This window comes from Jaculus jaculus, chromosome 5 (assembly GCF_020740685.1).
Source record: "Jaculus jaculus isolate mJacJac1 chromosome 5, mJacJac1.mat.Y.cur, whole genome shotgun sequence".
Taxonomy (NCBI): domain Eukaryota; kingdom Metazoa; phylum Chordata; class Mammalia; order Rodentia; family Dipodidae; genus Jaculus; species Jaculus jaculus.
The window spans coordinates 59801842-59821710 of NC_059106.1; the positions used below are offsets into that span (position 1 = coordinate 59801842).

General features: G+C 49.1%; 1 protein-coding gene across 1 annotated transcript in view; it reads right to left on the minus strand.

Annotated features, from left to right (window-relative positions):
• The window catches only part of Slc9a1 (solute carrier family 9 member A1), a 74004-nt gene that overhangs the window by 13735 nt on the left and 40400 nt on the right, over window positions 1-19869 (minus strand). Inside the window, exon 2 of the mRNA XM_004671226.2 lies at window positions 2141-2601. Within this exon, the coding sequence (XP_004671283.1) occupies window positions 2141-2601 (461 nt within the window). The remainder of the gene's footprint in view (window positions 1-2140; window positions 2602-19869) is intronic.

The following is a 19869-nucleotide window of genomic DNA, read 5'->3' on the forward strand; positions in this document are numbered from 1 at the left end:
GTGACCCCAGACCTGATGCCAGGCAGCTCAGGTGCAGCTTTGCTGTCTGGGAAAGTGGGCATTCACATCTGTACCAAGTTCTAGAAAAGGCCCAATATAGGCCAGGTAGGAAGGGCAGATGCTGGGCAGGGGACAGCCCCCAGTGCTTCTGGGGCCGTCTGGGAGACAAGGCGGGTCAGCAGCAGCAGACAGCCTCCTTGGAAGCTGTGCTCAGCCCTGGGTTACTTAAAACTCACTTGTGGGCTGGAGATATGGCTTAGTGGTTAAGGTGCTTGCCTGTGAAGCCTAAGGTCCCATGTTCGACTCTCCAGATCCCATATAAGCCAGATACATAAAGGTGAAGCAAGCACAATGTTGCACATGCCCACTAGGTGGCACAAGTGTCTGGTGTTCAATTGCAGAGGCTGAGGCCCTGATGTGCTAATTCTCTCTCCCTCTCTCTCAATCTCTCTCAAAAAAAAAACTCAGCCAGGTTGAGTGGTGGCACATGCCTTTATTCCCAGCAACTTGGGGGGCAGAGGTAGGAGGATCGCCATGTGTTCAAGGCCACCCTGAGACTACATAGTGAATTCCAGGTCAGCCTGGGCTACAGTAAAACCTACCTCAAAAAAAAAAAAAAAAAAAAAAAAAAGCACCCTAAGGGACTCATGGTCTGGCACATGGTGGGCACAGAAGCCAGGCCCTCCTTCCTGGCTTGGCACTATTGTCAGTGGTATAACAATAAAACCCAGAAGCAATGTGTGAGGAGCACTGTTGGGACTCTGGACTGGACTATGTAGATTTGACTCTCAGCCCCATCACTCATCAGCTAACGCCTCCATGTTTTCATCTGGAAAAACTAGAAGAGTACTAACCTCCTGGCGTTACTGTTCAGATCTGATGAGGCAATATGCATCCAGACCAGGAGCACTCAATACCAGCAATAGCCACAACGGTCACCACTGTCGAGATGGTGTGGCCCACAGCAGCTGGCTCTGGGTTACTTACTTGAGGCAAGCACACCATTGTTCCCAAAAGTGTGTCAGCCTGAACTCACACCCAGTGAGTGGAAATCCTATAGGAACTGGGAGAGTGATAGACTAGGTTCTGTATGCCCTGCACCACGGGTGGCGAAACTAAGGCTCTTGTGATAACTCTGGGCAGGGGCTGGCACTGACTAGAAGAAACCAAGATTGAGGTTTGCATGATCAGGCCAGGCTACTGCTCTACGCAGTCCTATGAGGAGTGGTGAGGGGCAGAGGAGGAAGATGCTAAGGCTAGAGCCAGTGTCACCAATCCATCTCTACATGGAAGTGTTGCATCCCAAGGGGCTGGAGGGGACAGCGGTGGGAGCAGGGACAAGGCATGCATGCACACACGTCTTTGTTGCCTTTGTGTCTTCCTGTGTTTACAGCTGCTCTTTGAGGGATCAAGCTTTGGAGGGGACATGGATGTGCACATACACACCTGCTTCCTGAGGAAGCTGGCTGGAGGCACGAACAGGCACATACAGCTGCCGTGTGCAGATTCTGTGAGGAGTGCTGTCCTCTCTAGGCCCTGGGGGATAGCACTAATACCCTGCCACTTGACAGGTGCCAAAAGTGAGACCCACTTGCTTAACATCACACGGCAAACAAGTAGTCCACTCAGGCCAACTCACTTCCCTTCCTACCTTCTAGAGGGCTTCTGGAGGCAGGGGAGGTAAAACTCCTTCCTTAATCTCTGCCCCCCAGTTCTACACACAGCAAACTCTAACAACCAGCCAATGGAAGAGCTAAAAATCCCCTCAGAGCTGAAGTAGGCCATAAAGAGGAAACTGAGGCATGAGGAAAATAAATAACCTAGCCAAGGTTATATCAAAATGCAAGTGGGAGGCTATGGAGTAAGACAGACCTGGGTCAAGCACAAAGTGATCTGGTTCAAATCTCAGTCCTAGCATATTCTAGCAAGCTGTCTACCTCCTTTGGGCCTGACTTTTGCTCTGTACAGTGAGGAGAGTAGGTTTCTCCTCAGGCTGTCCGAGGATTAAGCGAAGGAGTGGAGTGGTGGCCGGCACACAGCAAGCACAACGGGATGCCAGCTGCTTTTATTCCATTAGCAGATGGGTTAGGGATGGGGCCTGTGCCCCATGTGCATGTGGGTGCGGCCCCTGGCCCCTCACCACAGTGACAGCATCATTGAGCAGTGACTCCCCGAAGACAAGGATGTGCAGCAGCTCGTTGATGTGGATCTCCTCGAAGACGGCCAGCACGGCCACCGGGTCCACGGCCGAGATAATGCTGCCGAAGAGCAGCGTGTCCAGAAGGCCGATGTTGTTGATTTGCTCGCCGCCCACCAGGCACACGGCGTACATGAGGCCGCCCAGGAAGAAGGCATTCCACAGCGTGCCCACCACAGCGAAGATCAGGATGGTGCCCAGGTTCTCCGTGAACTGCCGCAGTGGCAGGAAGTAGCCAGCGTCCAGGATGATGGGTGGCAGCAGGAAGAGGAAGAAGACGTCTGACTGCAGGAAGGGGGGCGTCTCGCCCACGCCCTTGATCAGGCCCCCCACCAGCAGCCCCACCACGATCAGTAGGCAGCTCTCAGGGACGATGCTCGAGATGGTGGGGATCACGTGGAAACCTGTGAAGGGCGAGAGAACGGGAGGCCGTGGGCTTTTCAGGGGAGCCAGGAAAACAGAAGGTTGGGGACAAGACTGGGGACCAGGAGAGCAGCTGGCGAAAGGCACACAGGCTTGGTCTCAGAAGGCCACTCTGTTAACTCTGAGCCTCGGCTTCCTTGCCTGTAAAATGGAAGGGATAATACCAGCTTCACAGGGTTGTGGTATAAAATAAATGATGTTTTTAAAGTACTTGTTTCACAGGACATTCACGAGCGGTCTCTATCACTATCATCATGTACTAGAAGGCCGAAGCTCTGCACATCTCCAGAAGGTAGACATTACAAGCCGATAACTGATGTGTGAAGTACATAAGGCCTAACCTACACCTGAACTGCACACGGACAGTTACGATCTAATAATTCTGTCTGCGGGAAAGCGAAGATCTCCTTGTCATGGAAGTGTATAAGCTGATGGCAGACAGTGGGTGATGGAGAAGTGGCATACAGGAGAGAGACAGGAAAACCGGAGAACACCAGAGCGGGAAGTAACTTGGGGACAGTAGGCCTGGGGTCTGCAAACCTGCAGAGCACATGCAGTGACCGCCAATCCCAGACTTGCAGGCAGAAGACGGCTGAACATAATCACGGCATGCTGTCCCGCGGAGGCCAGGCAGCTGCTCCAGACAGGGGTCCAGGAGGTCGAAAGCCATCAGTCAGGTTCAGCAAGTGAGGCAAAAATCTCTTTACCACCCTGTTTTTAGCTCAATCCTACCCACTCTAAAGAGCAGTAAGGCTCCAAAAGGGATTTGCCCAAAGTCACACAGCAAAGTAGTAGCAGCATCAAGAAGGAAGCCAGGTCTAACGCTGGAACTCTCCTGGCCTCTCCCCTCACCACGCTCACACTCGTCTGCCTGTCAGCCACGAAGCACCTCCATCGCTGGCGGGCAGCAGCAACGTGTCGCGGCCTCTGCCATGGGCCAAACTGGGGCTCCAGACCCAGGCCTCTGTAGATTCCAGCTTTGGCCACAGAGCCCCATGTTCCCTATGAGCCCTTTGGTTTTGTCTGGTTTGGGGAGGGGTGGTAAGGTGGGTGAAGACTTGTATATCCAGCTGGATGTTGGGTACTCAGCCCCTGAGATCAGCTAAAGAGGTGTGTGACCTTTGCTCAGGAAGATGCTCACCTCTCTCCCCCATCCCCTACCCCAGTAAACTCTGAGCTGGCAGATTACACATTAATGACCAGAGCTAAGGACACATTTGTCAAGTGTCTATTGATTTGAAAATACATAGGGATAGGCTAGGACACACTCATTATTCCCCATAACCCATCTGGACAGGCCTCTGTTCTCATTACCCCAGGAACCTTGGAAAAGAGGAGAAAAACTTTTCCCTACCCCAAAGCCCCTCCTACTATCGGGCACTGACCCAAGCAATGCTAGCACAACTATAACCCCTCCACACACACACAAACACAGTACCAAGCTCTCAGAAGACACTCAAAATGCCTTAGGAAGAAACTTGTTTCTTGGGCTGTGGAGGTGGTTCCGAGGGTAAGAGCACTTGCTATGCAAGCAAGAGGACCCGAGTTTGACCCCAGCAAAAAGCCAGCCGCATGTGACCTGTAACCCCAGTGACGGGGCAGAGACAGGGGCTCGCTGATCAGCCAGTTGCACTGAGGAAATAGCAGCTCCAGGTTCAGTAGAGTCTGTCTTGAGAAAGTAAGATGGGAGAGCTGGAGAGATGGCTCAACAGTTAAGGCACTTGCCTGTGAAGGATAAGGACCCAGGTACAATTCCCCAGAACCCACAGGCCAGATGCATAAGGTGGTACATGGCGTCTGGAGTTTCTGGAGGCCCTGGTGCACCCATTCTCTCTCAAATAAATAAATAAAATATTTAAAAAGAAAAGAAAAAAAAAGATCAGAGAGCAACCGAGGACACCTGATAGTTGATGTTCTCCTTAGCCTTCTGCACATATGCACACGGGGGCCCAAGCATCTGCACACACTGACAGACACCTCACATCTCCCACTCCTCTCACATACACAAAGTATGACTCCACCTAGGGTGGGAGGTGGGGCTCAAAGCCACCTAGCACATTTTCTTTTATTTATTTATTTATTATTTTTATTTTGTTTTTTTTTTTTTTTTTGAGGTAGGGTCTCACTCTGGTCCAGGCTGACCTGGAATTAACTCTGTAGTCTCAGGGTGGCCTTGAACTCATGGCGATCCTCCTACCTCTGCCTCCCAAGTGCTGGGATTAAAGGCGTGCGCCAACACGCCCGGCTTATTTATTATTTTTAGAGGTAGGGCCTCATTCTAGCCCAGGCTGACCTGGAATTCATTATATGGTCTAGGGTGCCCTCAAACTCATGGTAATCCTACCTCTGCCTCCCAAGTGCTGGGATTAAAGGCGTGTGCCACCATGTCCAGCTTATTTTCTTCATTTTTTAAAAAAATCTCTTCATTGTGAGTTTGAGGCCAGCCTAAAACCAGAGTGATTTCCAGGTCAGCCTGGGCTAGAGTGAGACCTTGCCTCAAAAATACCAAAAAAATTTTCCTTAATTTATTTAGGAGAGCAAGAGCAAGAGTGAAAGTGAGGGCTGGAGAGATGGCTTAGCGGTTAAGCGCTTGCCTGTGAAGCCTAAGGACCCCAGTTCGAGGCTCGATTCCCCAGGACCCATGTTAGTCAGATGCACAAAGGGGTGCACGCGTCTGGAGTTCATTTGCAATGGCTAGAAGCCCTGGCGTGCCCATTCTCTCTCTCTGTCTCACTGCTTCTTTCCCTCTCTGTCTGTAGCTCTCAAATAAATAAATAAAAATAAACAAAAAAAATAAAAAAGAAGAGTGAAAGTGAGAGAGAAGAAAAGGAAGGAAAGGGAAAGAAAGAGAATGGGCACACCAGAACCTCTGGCTGCTGCAAACTCCAGACACATGTACCACACTGTGCATCTGGCTTTATGTGGGTACTGGGGAATTAAACCCAGTCCAAGCAGGCTTTGCAAGCAAGAGTCTTTAACAGTTGAGCCATTTCCCAGTCCCTTGACACAGGCTGTGTGGAGGTCACAGGACAACCTCAAGACTTGGTCCTTGCTTTCCACCTTACTGAGGCAGGATCTCTTGTCATTTGCTGGTACATTTGCCAGGGTATCTGGCTTGCTAGCTTCAAGGGGTTCTCCTATCTCTGCCTCCCACCTCACGATTTGAAGCCTGGGATTATAGAAGCTCACACTGGGCTGGGTGTGGTGGTGCACGCCTTTAATTCCAGCACTCGGGAGGCAGAGGTAGGAGGATTGCAGTGAGTTCAAGGCCGCCCTGAGACTCCATAGTGAATTCCAGGTCAGCCTGGGCAAGAGTGAGACCCTACCTTGAAAAACCAAAAAACAGATGCTCACGCTGCTGTGTCTTGTTTTACATGAGTTCTGGGGTCAGGTCTTTATGCTTGCATGGCAAGCACTTTATCTGCATCCCCAGTCCTATTTCCTGACCTCAGGACAGTCTCTTTTTGTGCTGAAAAGCGCCAGTATATGGAGTGTGCCAGAAACACCCCACTCAGCTGGCTGGAGGGGCTGGCCCACCACCTGGTCCTGTCTCATGTCCCATTCTTAACCTAGTTCTACTGTTCAAATTCCCCATGTAAGCCCTTTCCTTTTGCCTGCAGACCTTTGCTCTTTTTACCTTCCCACACCGATCTAGACCTCCACCCCCAGTGCGGCTGGTGCTGAGGCTTCAGTCTCAGCCGCCTCCTCCAGGAAGTAGTCCCTGAATACACTATCTGCCCAGGGTGAAGGAGCAGGCCTACCCCTCAACCGGGAGGAAGAGGTAAGAGGACTGCTGTGTGTTCGAGGCCACCCTGAGACTATATAATGAATACCAGGTAAGCCTGAGCTACAGTGAGACCCTAGCAGAAAAAAAAAGGGGGGTGGCTACCTGGGCATGGTGGCACATGCCTTTCATCCCAGCACTTGAGAGGCTGAAGTAGGAAGATCACTGTGTTGTGAGTTTAAGGCCACTTTGAGACAACATAGTGAATGAGTCTCAGAAGAAAAAATAAGGGCTGAAGAGATGGCTTACTAGTTAAAGGTACTTGCTTACAAAGCCTGACAGCCTGAGATCAATTCCCCAGTACCCACATAAAGCCACATACACAAAGTGGCACATGTTTCTAGAGTTTCTTTTGCAGCAGAAGGAGTTTCTGGTGTGTCCATTCTCTCTCTCCAATTAAATATTTAAAAAAAGAAGGGTGGGAGAGATGGCTTAGTGGTTAAGGCACTTGCCTATAAAACCAAAGGACCTAATTTCAATGCCCCATGTAAGCCAGATGCCACAAGGTGGCGCTTGTGTCTGGAGTTCATTTGCAGCAGCTGAAGGGCTCTTGGCATGCTCATTCTCTGCCTCTTTCTCTCTCTCAAAGAAAATAAATATATATAATTTAAGAATAAAGGAGTTTCTCCCCTACATCTGTTTTAAAAATAAAGAAAGAGCTGGGTGTGGTGGCGCACGCCTTTAATCCCAGCACTGGGGAGGCAGAGATAGGAGAATTGCCGTGAGTTTGAGGCCACCCTGAGATTCCATAGTGAATTCTAGGTCAGCCTGGGCCAGGAGTGAGACCCTACCTTGAAAAAACAAAAAATAAAAAAATAAAAAATAAAGAAAGAAAGAGGGCTGGATAGATAGCTTAGCGGTTAAGATGTTTGCCTGCAAAGCCAAAGGATCCCAGTTTGATTCTCCAGGACCCATGTAAACTAGATGCACAAGAAGGGCCCATGCATCTGGAGTTCGTTTTCAGTGGCTGAAGGTCCTGGCGTCCCATTATCTCTCTCTCCCACTTTCTCTCTCAAATAAATAAATATTTTAAAAAAGAAAGAAGAAAGAAAGAAAGAAAGAAAGAAAGGAAGAAAGAAAGAAGAGGGAGGGCTGGAGTGAGGGCTTAAGGGTTAAGGCACTTGCCTGTAAAGCCTAAGGACCCAGGTTCAACTCTCCAGGTCCCACATAAGCCAGACACTAAAGATGGCACAAGCATGCAAGGTGGCACATGCATGTTGAGTTCAATTTCAGCGGCTAGAAGCCCTTATGTGCGCTCGCGCTCTCTCTCTCTCACACACACACACACAAAAGAGAGGAAGAGGAAGAAGTGGCAGTATCAGTGCTGGGTGTGATGACTCATGTCTACAACCAGCACTCAGGAGACCGAGGTAGCATTGCCGGGGGGTCCAGGCCAGCTTGGGCTACAAAGAAGGAGCAGGTCGGCCTGGGCTAGTGTAAAACTATGCTTCATGGAAAAAAAGAGAGAGAGAGAGATGAGTTTAGTGGGGTCATTAGAGGTATGCCTTTAAAGGGGAGTGTGGACCCCACCTTGCTCGTTGTCCCTGGCTTGTGGTGTAAGCTTCTGGCTCTGCTGTGTATCCCAAATCAACGGGGCTACTCAGTCTTGGACTAAAACCTCCAAAACCGTGAGACAGAAAAAACAATTCTTTCGAGTTTCAAGTATATCTTCATAGAAGAACTGACTAATTAGGAGTTTTTGCAGAGATGGTCCAGAAAGAGCTTCTCAAGGCCAGAAGTTAGCTGCTGCCAGTGGACCCACTCTGAGAATCCCAGACCCTGCCCTGGTCTTTGCCTCACAGCTGCCCTGGGAGAAGGCAGGGTCGTCAGATTGCCCAGGATAAGCGGCTGACAGCTTCCACCTCTACCTGGCAGGGAGGCTCCAAAAAATGCTTCTCACTCTTCCTGGTATTGGTCCAGTTCACCCAGCATGAAATGCCAGACAATGAGCTGGTACCCAAAACCAGCCCTCCACAGCTCCTGCCTGGGGAGGGAGAAGGTGTGCAGAGCAAGCCAAGAGCAGTAACATGAAGGGTGTGTGCTGTCCCCTGAGGTGCCGGCAAGCCAGCACTGCCAGAGCCAGGGACATGTCACTTTCCTCGGTCCTTCTAACAGCCCTATGGGATGGAACTGTTTTCCATTTTGCAGAAGACAAGCCTGGGCTCTTCAAGGAGAGGTGGCTCTCCCTGAGTGCAAGGGGGAGTCTACTCAAGCCTGGAGCAGAGGGCTACTTTCCATGAGTGCTAACGCTCCCCAAGCTGGCTATGCTGGGCGCTGGGAACTCATGGGGATGGACTGCCTTCACAGACCAGCAGCTGGAATTCCTACAGGATTGATGTGCAACTGGAGTTCTGATAGGAAGGGGGATGCGTCCCACCAGGCCTGGTCAGGGGCCTCCTTAAGCCAGTTCCCAGGGTACTCAAGCTGAAGCCATGTTCCTGGAGTCTTCCCAATCTTCTGGTCAGGCCTGCCTCCCAGTGTGCTGCAGGAGCTCTGGGCCCTCAGGGGCCTCTGGACCCAGGGCAGGGCAGGGCCCAGGCTGCTCTTGAATCCTTGCCCACAGTGGGAGGCACATTACTGGAAAGTGCCTCCAGTGCGGGGGTGGAGGGTGGGGTGGGAGGTGGCTTCTGTCAAGAGAAGAAAACTCCTTAGGGAAGGGAGGCATGCTCCTCCTTCTGTGGTCTGTTCTAGCTTGTCTTCCAAGGCCCTGACTACAACTGCTCCCTTGAAGAAGTCCCTGGAAGTGTGGGAAGCTGGTTGATAGCGGGTGTGATGAAAGGGGCACAGAACAGATGGGCCTCCTGGTATTGAGGTACTATCCCAAGGTGTCAAGAAACAAGGCTCCTTCAGGGCTCAAAATGTGGCAGTGGTGACCTCACCAAGACAGAATCAGGGTGGGGCAGACACAGTTCAAACCAGATCTGGAGAGCTGGAACTGAGAAAGTCTTCAACTCTCTATGATGTGGAAGAGGAAATGGAGACTCCAAGATAGCCAGTGACCTGTCAATGGTCACAGGACCAGTTCCACAAGAGCCACCATACTACAAAACCAGTGACCCCCTCCAGCCCCACACCTCCCCTCTAGGCATCCTATGTTTCCTAAGCAAGGAGGCAAGGTGTGGAATTCCACATCTCCTAGCCCTGGAGAGACCTTTGGACACAATTCCAGGCTGGCCTCCCCCAGGAGAAGAGGAGCTTCTCTCTTCTTGTAAGTGGTAGTTTGAACACGTGTACACACACATGCACGCACACCCAGGCATGCCGACAGACACGTCACCACACTTCAGGCTGGTCAGGGGCTCTCAGGCCCTCCGCAGCCGCTCTGCTCTTCACCGGAAGAACTTTTTATTTACATTACTCAGACTGTCCCCATCTGCTCAGGCTGGCACAGTAGAGCAGGCAAGGCTGTCCCATGCCACCCTCTGTTGCTAGGGTGACTAGATGTTCCTGGTCCCCTTCCTACAGCTCTCCCCTGGCTGAGAAAGTCAGTGGCAAGTACTGGCAAGAGGGGCCTCCGAGACCCACCAGGGCAGAGTCACCAGGGACTCCGGGGCTTGTTGGGGGCTCTGCCGCCCTACTTCCAGGACAGAAGACGGCTCTGGGGCTGCAACTCGGCCAGGTCCCAAGGGATTCCTTGTTGCACAATGGTTTCATTTCTTCAACTCCCTCTTCAACTGCCCCAGCAACTGGCCTCAGCTACAGCAGTGAAAGGTAATACCTCATCGAAAGCCCGACCTGCTACAGTTTAAGGCAGTGGGTGTTAATCTTTTTCCTCTCATTCACTCTTCACCACAGCTTTGAGGACCCAATTTTACAGGTGAGGAAACCAAGACACAGAAAGGTTAAGCAACTTGCTCAAAGTCACACAGCTGGTAACCGGGATACAAAAGCTATGCAATCTGGCTCCAGAGTCTGTGTTCTCAGTCACTCTGCCCATTACCCTTAGTTTTACTCTGCTGTTTGCAAGTAGAGCACCCACCCACAACTAAAGAGGCACAAACCAGTTTGAGGACCAACAGTAGACATTTCTTTTCATGATCCCAGCATCTCCAGGGAAACTTCTTTATAGTTCTTTTCCTCTCCAGTGGCCATCACAGAGTCCATCTACATTTCTAAAATTTTTATTTTACTCATTTATTTATTTGAGGGGAGGGCAGAGAGAGAATGGGTTCGCCAGGGCCTCCAGCAACTGCAAACAAACTCCAGACACATGCACCATGTGCATCTGGCTTATGTGGGTACTGGGGAATCGAACCTGGGTCCTTTGGCTTTGCAGACAAGTGTCTTAACCACTAAGTCATCTCTTTAGCCCTTTCTTACTTTTTTTTTTTTTGGTTTTTCAAGGAAGGGTCTCACTCTAGCCCAGGCTGACCTGGAATTCAGTATGTAGTCTCAGGGTAGCCTTGAACTCATGGCGATCCTCCTACCTCTGCCTCCAAAGTGTGGGGGTTAAAGGCGTGTGCCACCATGCCCAGCTCCTTTCTTATATTTTAAAATATTTTATATTATTTATTTATTTGACAGAGAAACAGGGAGATTTAGAGAATGGACACGCCAGGTCCTCCAGCCACTGCAAACAAACTCCAGACGTGTGTACCCCTCTGTGCATCTAGCTAACATGGGTCCTTTTATTTTGCAGACAAATGCCTTAACCACTAAGCCATCCTGCCAGCCCTCCTTTCTTACAATTAAATTCTTTTTCAAAACTATTTATTTATTTGAGAGAGAGAAAGAATCTAATGGGGCGGGGGGAGAAGAGAATGGACACACTAGGGTCTCTAGCCACTGCAAACAAACTCTAGATGCATATGCCACCTTGTACATCTGGCTTTATGTGGGTACTGGGGAACTGAACCTGAGTTCTTTGGCTTTGCTGGCAAGTGCCTTAACTGCTAAGCCATCTCTCCAGGCCTAAAGATAATTCTATTTATTTATTTATAAGCAGAGAGAGAGAAGACAGAAGAGAGGCAGAGAGAATGGGCACACCAGGGCCTCCAGCCACTGCAAACAAACTCCAGATGTATGTGCCACTTTATGCATCGGGCTTTATATGGGTACTGGAGAATTGAAGCCAGGTCATTAGGCTTTGCAGGAAAGTGCCTAAATCGTGAGCCATCTCTCCAGCTTGAGTCCATTTACCTTTGAAGCCTCTCTCCTAAAAGCTTCTTGTGGTGGTTTGATTCAGGTGCCCCCATAAACTCATGTGCTCTGAATGTTGGTCTCCAACTGGTGGCAATTTGGTAACTTGGACCTCCTGGAGGTGTGTTGTTGGGGACATGCTTATGGGCATTATAGCTAGCTTCTCCTTGCCAGTGTTTGGCACACTTTCCAGCTGCTGCTGTTCACCCATCCAGCCTCTGCTCATACCATGTTCTTCCCCTGCCATCGTGGAGCTTCCCCTCAAGTCTGTAAGCCAAAATATGCAACTTTCCTCCCATCAGCTGCTTTTGTAAGTGCTTTGTGCCAGCAAAGATGACACTTTTGTATGAGCTCCACCGGGAGGGTCATTTTTCTACTCTCAGAGCAGAAGGTGGGGATTATTCAGACTTGATTTTTCCCACCATTAAGCTCAGCCATGGAGCCCAGGCTGACACACTAGCTGAGAACAGATTCAACCACTGCCCCACCAAGTGCCCAGCCACACCAGCAGGGTGTCCCTGGCTGCTTCTCCTGCTCTCAGTTTGCCTACCAATAGCACTTCAGAGGGTATCTGGGGTAGGGGAGGAGATTATAAGAGCAAAGAACACCAAACAATGAGCCAGGTGTGGTGGTGCATTCCTGTAATCCTACCTACATGAAAGGCTGAGGCAGGAGGATGACAAATATGAGACCTACCTGGGCTACTTAGTGCACCACAGTCTCAAAAAAGTTCAGCAATGTTGTTTCAATGTAATAAGTGGTTACTATTAGTATTAAATTTTTCTTCAGCCAGGTGTGGTGCACATCTTTAATCCCAGCACTTGGGAGGCTGAGGCAGGAGGACTGCTGTGTGTTCAAGAACAGCCTAAGACTACAGAATGAATTCCATGTTAGCCAGGACTACATCGAGAGCCTACCTTAAAAAACAACTTTTTTTTTTCAAATCTAAGTATAAAATGAATACATTATCATGGCCTGTTGGTATATGTACATATGTGTGTACACTGCTAGGCTATAAGACCCCAAAGGGAAGGAACTTCCTAGAATCATCTGCGTCTCTGGCTTCTAGCACAGATGAAACTGACTTGTTAGATGCGAACCCTAGGAAGAAGGCAGTGGGTACTCTCTGAGCTTTGAAGGCTAAGTTGTATTAAAGGGAAAAAGGAAAGGTGGTATTCCCAGAGCAGGGACCATTTGAATCTGGTTTTGAAGGGCCAAGAGAAATATGCCTAAAGAAAAGGGTCTATGTACTTGAAAATCTTGCAAGCCAGACCTGGTGGTAGAGGACTGTAATTCTAGCTACTCTAGAGGCTGAGGCAGGAGGATCACAAGTTCAGGGCCTACCTGTGCTACTGATTAAGTTTAAAGCTAGTCCGGGCAACTTGGTGAGCTCTGCCTCAAAATACATACATACATACAGGCTCGGGGTATAGCTCAGTGGTTAACCTTTATTTATTTATTTATTTATTTATTTTTGCCTGGCATGTGCATTCCCCCTGGGTTTAATTTCCTACAAATGCAAAGTGTAAAGTCTTTCAAGGTACCTTGCATGTGACAACTCAATATATGAAGAAGGAAGAAAGGAATGGGTGAGTAAAAAAGACAGAAGATTTCTTTCTTTTCTTTTCTTTCTTTTTTTTTTTTTTTTTTTGAGGTAGGGTCTCTGCTCTAGCCCAGGATGACCTGGAATTCACTATGTAGTCTCAAGTTGGCCTTGAACTCATGGCAATTCTCCTACCTCTGCCTCCCAAGTGCTGGGATTAAAGGCATGCACCACCATGCCCATCAAGACAGAAAATTTCTCCAAGTATGAGGGCTGTTGTAAAGTAATGAGGTGGCCTGTATAAAGCACCTAGCACAGTACCTTATACCTCAGTCTAAGTTGCATTTCTTCCAACTGGGACAACGGTGCCATCTACAGAATGGCTGTGTTACTGAAATAATTTCATTAGAACTCTCTGGCCCACAGGAGTAATTTGATGAATGACACTTTTCAAAAAAAAGAAAAAAAAAAATCTACCTATATAAAGCCAGATACACAAGGTGGCGCCTGCATCAGGAGGTTTTGTTTGTTTGAGGTAGGGTCTCACTCTAGCCCAGGCTGACCTGGAATTCATTCTGTATTGTCAGGGTGGCTTCAAACTCATGGCAATCCTCATATCTCTGCCTCCCAAGTGCTGGGATTAAAGTCATGCAACACCACAGCCGGCTCTTTGCTTTTGTTTTTTTGAGGTATGGTTTCACTCGTGAGCCCAGGCTAAATGGAATACTATGTCGTCTCAGGGTAGCCTCGAACTCAATGAGATCCTTCCACCTCTGCTTCCCAAGTGCTGGGATTAAAGGTGTGCTCCACCACGCCCAGCAAGGTCGAACATGCACACAAGATGGCACACGTGTCCTGGCATGTCCATTCTCTCTCTCTCTCAAATAAATAAATAAAGATTTTTTTAAAAATCTAAGCCAGGTGTGGTAGCACATACCTTTAATCCCAGCACTCTGGGGGGAGAGGTTCGGAGGATTGCTGTGAGTTTGGGACCAGCCTGAGACTACAGGTCAACCTGGTCTACAGTGAGACCCTACCTCAAGACAACAACAAAACCTAAACTAGGTGCTGGAAAGATGGCTCAGTGGTTAAAGGCATTTGCTTGCAAAAGATCTAAACTGGAGACTGGGAGGATGCAGCTTAGTGGCAGAGCACTTGTCTACCATGTACAAAACCCTGGGCTAGATCCACAGCATCACAGGGGTGGGGAGTGGGGGAGGAAACTGATAATTGCCCACTCAGTTGGACATCACATGATTATGAATCACCTTAAGATACTTTCTCTGATAGGGATTGGAGAACACGTTACTGACATTAGATGATCTGATGTGAGACTCTGGCCCCAAGCTTTCATAAACCTGCCCTTTTGTTCTCTGTCCGAAGCCCTGTCTAGTGGATGAAGAAACAAAGCTTCAGAGAGGCAAAGCAACCCGTCCAGGGCTGCGTGGCTGGAAGGACGGCCGTGACTGCAGCTCCCCGTGCACACTGCTGCCATGAAAAGTAAGCCTGTCAGGATCAACAGCAAGAGGATTCAAGTCTGCAATATGCCTCCTCCACAGAAACAGCCACAAATAAATCTGCTCCCAGTACCTGAGCAGGAACCATTCTGCTGCCCAGGGGAGCCAGTCTCTTTGGGCCTTTCCCTAATGCTTCCACACAGCACCTGTCTCTTTCTTGAGTCCTTACGCAGGGTGGAGAGACAGGGGCCTCCCTACAGGGACAGTAAGGCCTGGAGAGGAAAGCAGCACAAATCCTACCTGAGCGGACAAGGGTGATGCCAAGCTGCTCGAGCCAGGGAAAAAAGAAGGCTGCGGGAGGGAGGTAAGTCTCAGATTCCAGGCCTGACTGCCCAGTCATAACCATGAGCTCAGAGTCTCCAGACTTCCCCAGTCATGAAGCTCACCGGGGAAGGGCCTCAATTTCCGGTGTGCTAACAAATGACAATGAAGGGACTGGACAGAGAAGCACTTTGTATATGATGCAGGGGCAGAAGTGGCTGATAAAAAGGCAGGTAGCCCTTTACAGAAGTGCTAAAGCAATGGGAGGAGGGTGCCAGCCCCTGAAATAATCAGCAGTGATCAAAAAGCCACAGCCATTTCTTGAAGGCCTGACAAGAAAGGCTGTTCTAGATGCAGGATCCAGGGTTGAGGAACTTGGTAATAAGGATATGCGTCCTCCCTCCCACAACTTATAGTTATCCTTTTCTTTAATTAAAAAGTTATTTTTCAATATATTTTACTTATTTATGAGAGAGAAAGAGAGAGGGAGGGAGGGAGAGAATGGGCACGCCAGGGCCTCCAGCCACTGCAAATGAACTCCAGATGCATGTGCGCCCCGCCCACCCTTGTGCATCTGGCTTACGTGGGTCCTGGAGAGTCAAACCGGGATCCTTTGGCTTTGCAGGCAAACACCTTAACCCCTAAGCCATCTCTCCAGCCCTAAAAATTATTTATTTTTATTTTTTTGGTTTTTTAAGGTAGGGTCTCACTCTAGCTCAGGCTGACCTGGCATTCACTATGTAGTCTCAGGGTGGCCTCGAACTCACGGCAATCTTCCTACTTCTGCCTGGGATTAAAGGCGTGCGCCACCACACCCGGCTCTCAAAAAAAATTTTTTTAAGCCGGGCGTGGTGGCACACGCCTTTAATCCCAGCACTCAGGAGGCAGAGGTAGGAGGATTGCCATGAGTTCAAGGCCACCCTGAGATGACAGAGTTAATTCCAGGTCAGCCTGGCCCAGAGTGAGACCCTACCTCGAAAAACAAAAACACTGAACAGAAAAAAAAAAGAAAAAGAAAAACAAAAACAAAAAAAATTTTGAGGCAAGCCCAATAGACTAGACTCCCCCCCCCACTTTTGTGAGAAAGTGAGAGAGAGGGAGAGAATTAGCACATCAGGGCCTCTAACCACTGCAATTAAACTCCAGATGTATGTGCCATCTTGTGCACGTGTACAACCTTGCACGCTTGCATCACTGTGCGTGTGGCTTAGGTGAGACCTGGAGAGTAGAACATGGGTCCTTAGGCTTTGCAGACAAGCACCTTAACTGCTAAGCCATCTCTCCAGCCTTTAAAGTCAATCTTGCAGTGCCTGGCACTACCTACACAAGACCATCACAACAGGAAGAAAGGATGATGACATCAGTACTCAGTTCTACAAGGCACCCCAGCACAGAGCCCCCAGAACTGAGAAGATGGCTCTCAGGCAGAATCCGTTAAGGTGATTATGCAAGCTGCCCATAGGAAATGAGATTCGCCCTCAAGTGGGAAACGTGGGAACGAATGAACAGAGGGCATCTCAGAGACTCCTACAGCCTGCAGCCAACCTAGACATGAAGCTGGACGGTGAGAGAGCCGCTGGCACACAGCCCAGGGGCAGGCAGACCGATGAGAAGAAGCAGAGCGTCGTCCAGGCCTCCGATGGTCCCCATACCTTTGGGAAAGGCCCTGACTCACAGGCCCCCTGCAGCCAGGTTCTACTGCCCACTAGCCTTTGCCCTACGGCTCAAAGACCCATTTCAGCAGCCCCAAACACGCCCCACCCCAAGCAATACTCCAGGTGTCCTGGGGGCTGTCCTAGTCAGTGGAGCTCTCAAAAACCCCACATTCAATGAATTCCATTTGACAGACTCAGTCGTCTAACAACCAGGCAAAGGATGACTCATTCCAGGGAGGGGAAGGACAGAGACCAGGACAGCAGTAAACAGTATGTGTTGACAAGAGACAGAACAGGCGGCAATACTGCTGGCAAAGAAGAAGGTTCCAGCAGCCAGCAGGGTGCCTGCCTGGCAGAGAGCAGGGGGGTGTTACTTGGGACAGGTGAGAGGACCTCAAGCTCCTTATTCTTGGGGCTTGACTGGGTCCCTGGTCAGTGACACTGGTGTTTTCTCAAAATGCAAATGGGCTGATATTAAAAAGAATCAATAGTCACTTAAAATTTTTCAGCCCAGTGATTCTTACACTCTCTGGATAACCACAGGCCCAGACCCCCCCCTCCAATCTACTAAACTACAAGACCTTCAAACCTTTCTGCATCTCTAGGTTTGTTTTTCAAGACAGGGTCTTGCTCTAGCTCAGGCTGACCTGGAATTCACTATGTAGTCTCTGGGTGGCCTCGAACTCACAGCAATCCTCCTCCCTCTGCCTCCTGAGTGCTGGGATTAAAGGCGTGTGCCACCAGGCCCAGTTTAGGCTGATATATATTTTTTAAGGATCTTACTCTAACTGGAATACACAATAATCCTCCACACCCAACTTTTTTTTTTAATAGTTTGTTTAATCTGGGTATTGTGGCACATGCCTTTAATCCCAGCATTTGGGAGGCAGAGGTAGGATCGCCATGAGTTCAAGGTCACCCTTAGACTACATTGTGAGTTCCAAGTCAGCTTGAGTTAGAGTGGAGACCCTACCTCGAAAAAATAGAGAAATAAATGAAAAGAAAAAAAAAATTTGTTTAGCCAGGTGGGGTGGCGCACGCCTTTAATCCCAGTACTCGGGAGGCAGAGGTAGGAAGATCACTGTGAGTTCAAGGCCACCCGGAGACTACATAGTGAATTCTAGGTTAGCCTGGGCTAGAGGGAGACCCTACCTCGGGAAAAAAAAAAAAAAGAAAGAAAGGAAGGAAGGAAGGAAGGAAGGAAGGAAGGAAGGAAGGAAAAGAAAAAAATAATTTGTTTAGCCAGGTATGGTAAAGCACACCTTTAGTCCCAGCACTCAGGAGGCAGAGGTAGGAAGATCACTATAAGTTCAAGGCTGAGACTACATAGTGAATTCTAGGTCAGTCTGGGCTAGAGTGAAACCCTACCTCAAAAAAAAAAAAAAAAGTTTATTTATTTATGAGAGAGAAAGAAAGAGAGAGAGAGAGAGATTGAGAATGGGTGCACCAAGGCCTGTAGCCACCACAGAGGAATTTCAGACGGATGTGCCACCTTGTGCATTCAGATTTAAATGGGTCCTAGAGAATCAAACCTGGGTCCTTTGGCTTTGCCCACAAAGCACCTTGAGCACTAAGCCATCTCTCCAGCCCCAACAGTTTTTATTGTTTTAGGTGCTAGTAACCAAAGCCAGGGCTCCCACCCTGCTCGGCAAACACTACTACTGAACCACACTCTAGCAATGTGCAATTTTTATATTTTTAACGCTTGAAAAATATTTTACATGTATTTACTTATTAGAAAAAGAGAGAATGGGTGTGCCAGGGCTGCTAGCCATTGCAAATAAACTCCAGACACATGTGGCCACCTTGTACATCTGGCTTACATGGGTTCTGGAGAATTAGACCTGGGTCCTTGGGCTTCGCAGGCACACCTAAACCAGTAAGCCATTTCTCCAGTCCAATAAATTTAAGTTTTTAAGATTACATGTAAATGGTCAAATTATTCCTGTGGGATAGAGATAGAGACTAACTACTTTAATGCAAATCCTCATTTAATTCTCTCAACAACTTTAAAGCAGTAATTTTTTTTAAGGTCGTATCTCGCTGTAGCCCAGGCTGAGTTGGGATTCACTCTGTAGCCTCACAGTGATCCTCCTAGCTCTGCCTCCCAAGTGCTGGGATTAAAGGTGTGCGCCACCATGCCCAGCTTGTTTCTTTTTTCTTTTCTTTTCTGTTCTTTTGTTTTGTTTTTTTTTTGGAGGGGGAGAGAGAGATTTGGCATACAAGGCCTTAGCTACTGCAACTGAACTCCAGACGCTTGTACCACCTGGTGCTAACATGGGATTTGGAGAGTCGAACATGGTTCCTTGGGCTTCGCAGGCAAGTGCCTTAACCACTAAGTCATCTCTACAGCCCTGTTTCTTTTTTGAAGCAGGGTCTCATTCTAGTCCAGGCTGACTTAAAACTCATGGCAATCCTTCTACCTCAGCTTCTCTAGTGCTGGGATTAAAAGCATGAGCCAGCATGCCAGGTGATTATCCTCATTTTCAGATATATAAAAAGGCCATGCGAGGTGAGTCCCAGGGTAGCCTGGTACAGCAAAGCCCACCACAAACAAGACACGTAAGGTAAAGGCCAGAGGATTCCCCCCACTTGTCTCCCGGATCAGGTGGCCCCTGGCCCTCCTCTCACATGGCACCTGTGTGGCCATCGCACTGTAGGTAGCCATGGTAGCAGAACATTCCTCCCCACTGGGTGAAGGGTGGCTCTGGTGCTCTCACAGCCTCTACTAGAAGCCCCAGGCAGGCCTTGCTGTCAGTGACAGTGACATCAGAGGGCCTTGGTGTCTGATTTCTCTGCACCTTCACCTAACCCCACAGGCATTGGAAAAATCTAAATGACATTCCTGGCCGTGGGGACTCTTGCTCCCTCCTAAATTGCAGCCCTGGTGTGAGGTTTAGGTAAACACAGAAGCTGGGGCTCGCAGAGAACCAGGGGATGATCTGGTTTGGAGCCACCACTGCTTCCATTCGTTGCTGGTGGTCCTGGGTGTGGGGCTCCTCGGCTGGGCGCTCCCCGGCCCCCAGCCCCGCCCCACTGCAGGCCTGAGCTGCTCTCAGGGCTTGCAGTTGTAGTGTAAGTTCCAAGTGCCACTTCGTTCCATGTCTGCGGTGTGACAGGGGCTGAGCAGAAACAACGAGAAGACTTCTGTTTCTAGAAACTTTAGAGCTGGATTTTCCTTTTCAAAGGTGGTAGGATCCAGTCTGCAAAATGTAAATTTGGGATTAAACTGAAATTAAGCATACCTAATATCTATGCTCCTAGATTACCCTTTCAGGTGAGAATCATTTAGTGTAGAAGTTGAACAAAGGATTCAACCCATTATATATAACTTGAACTTGCTCAAAATA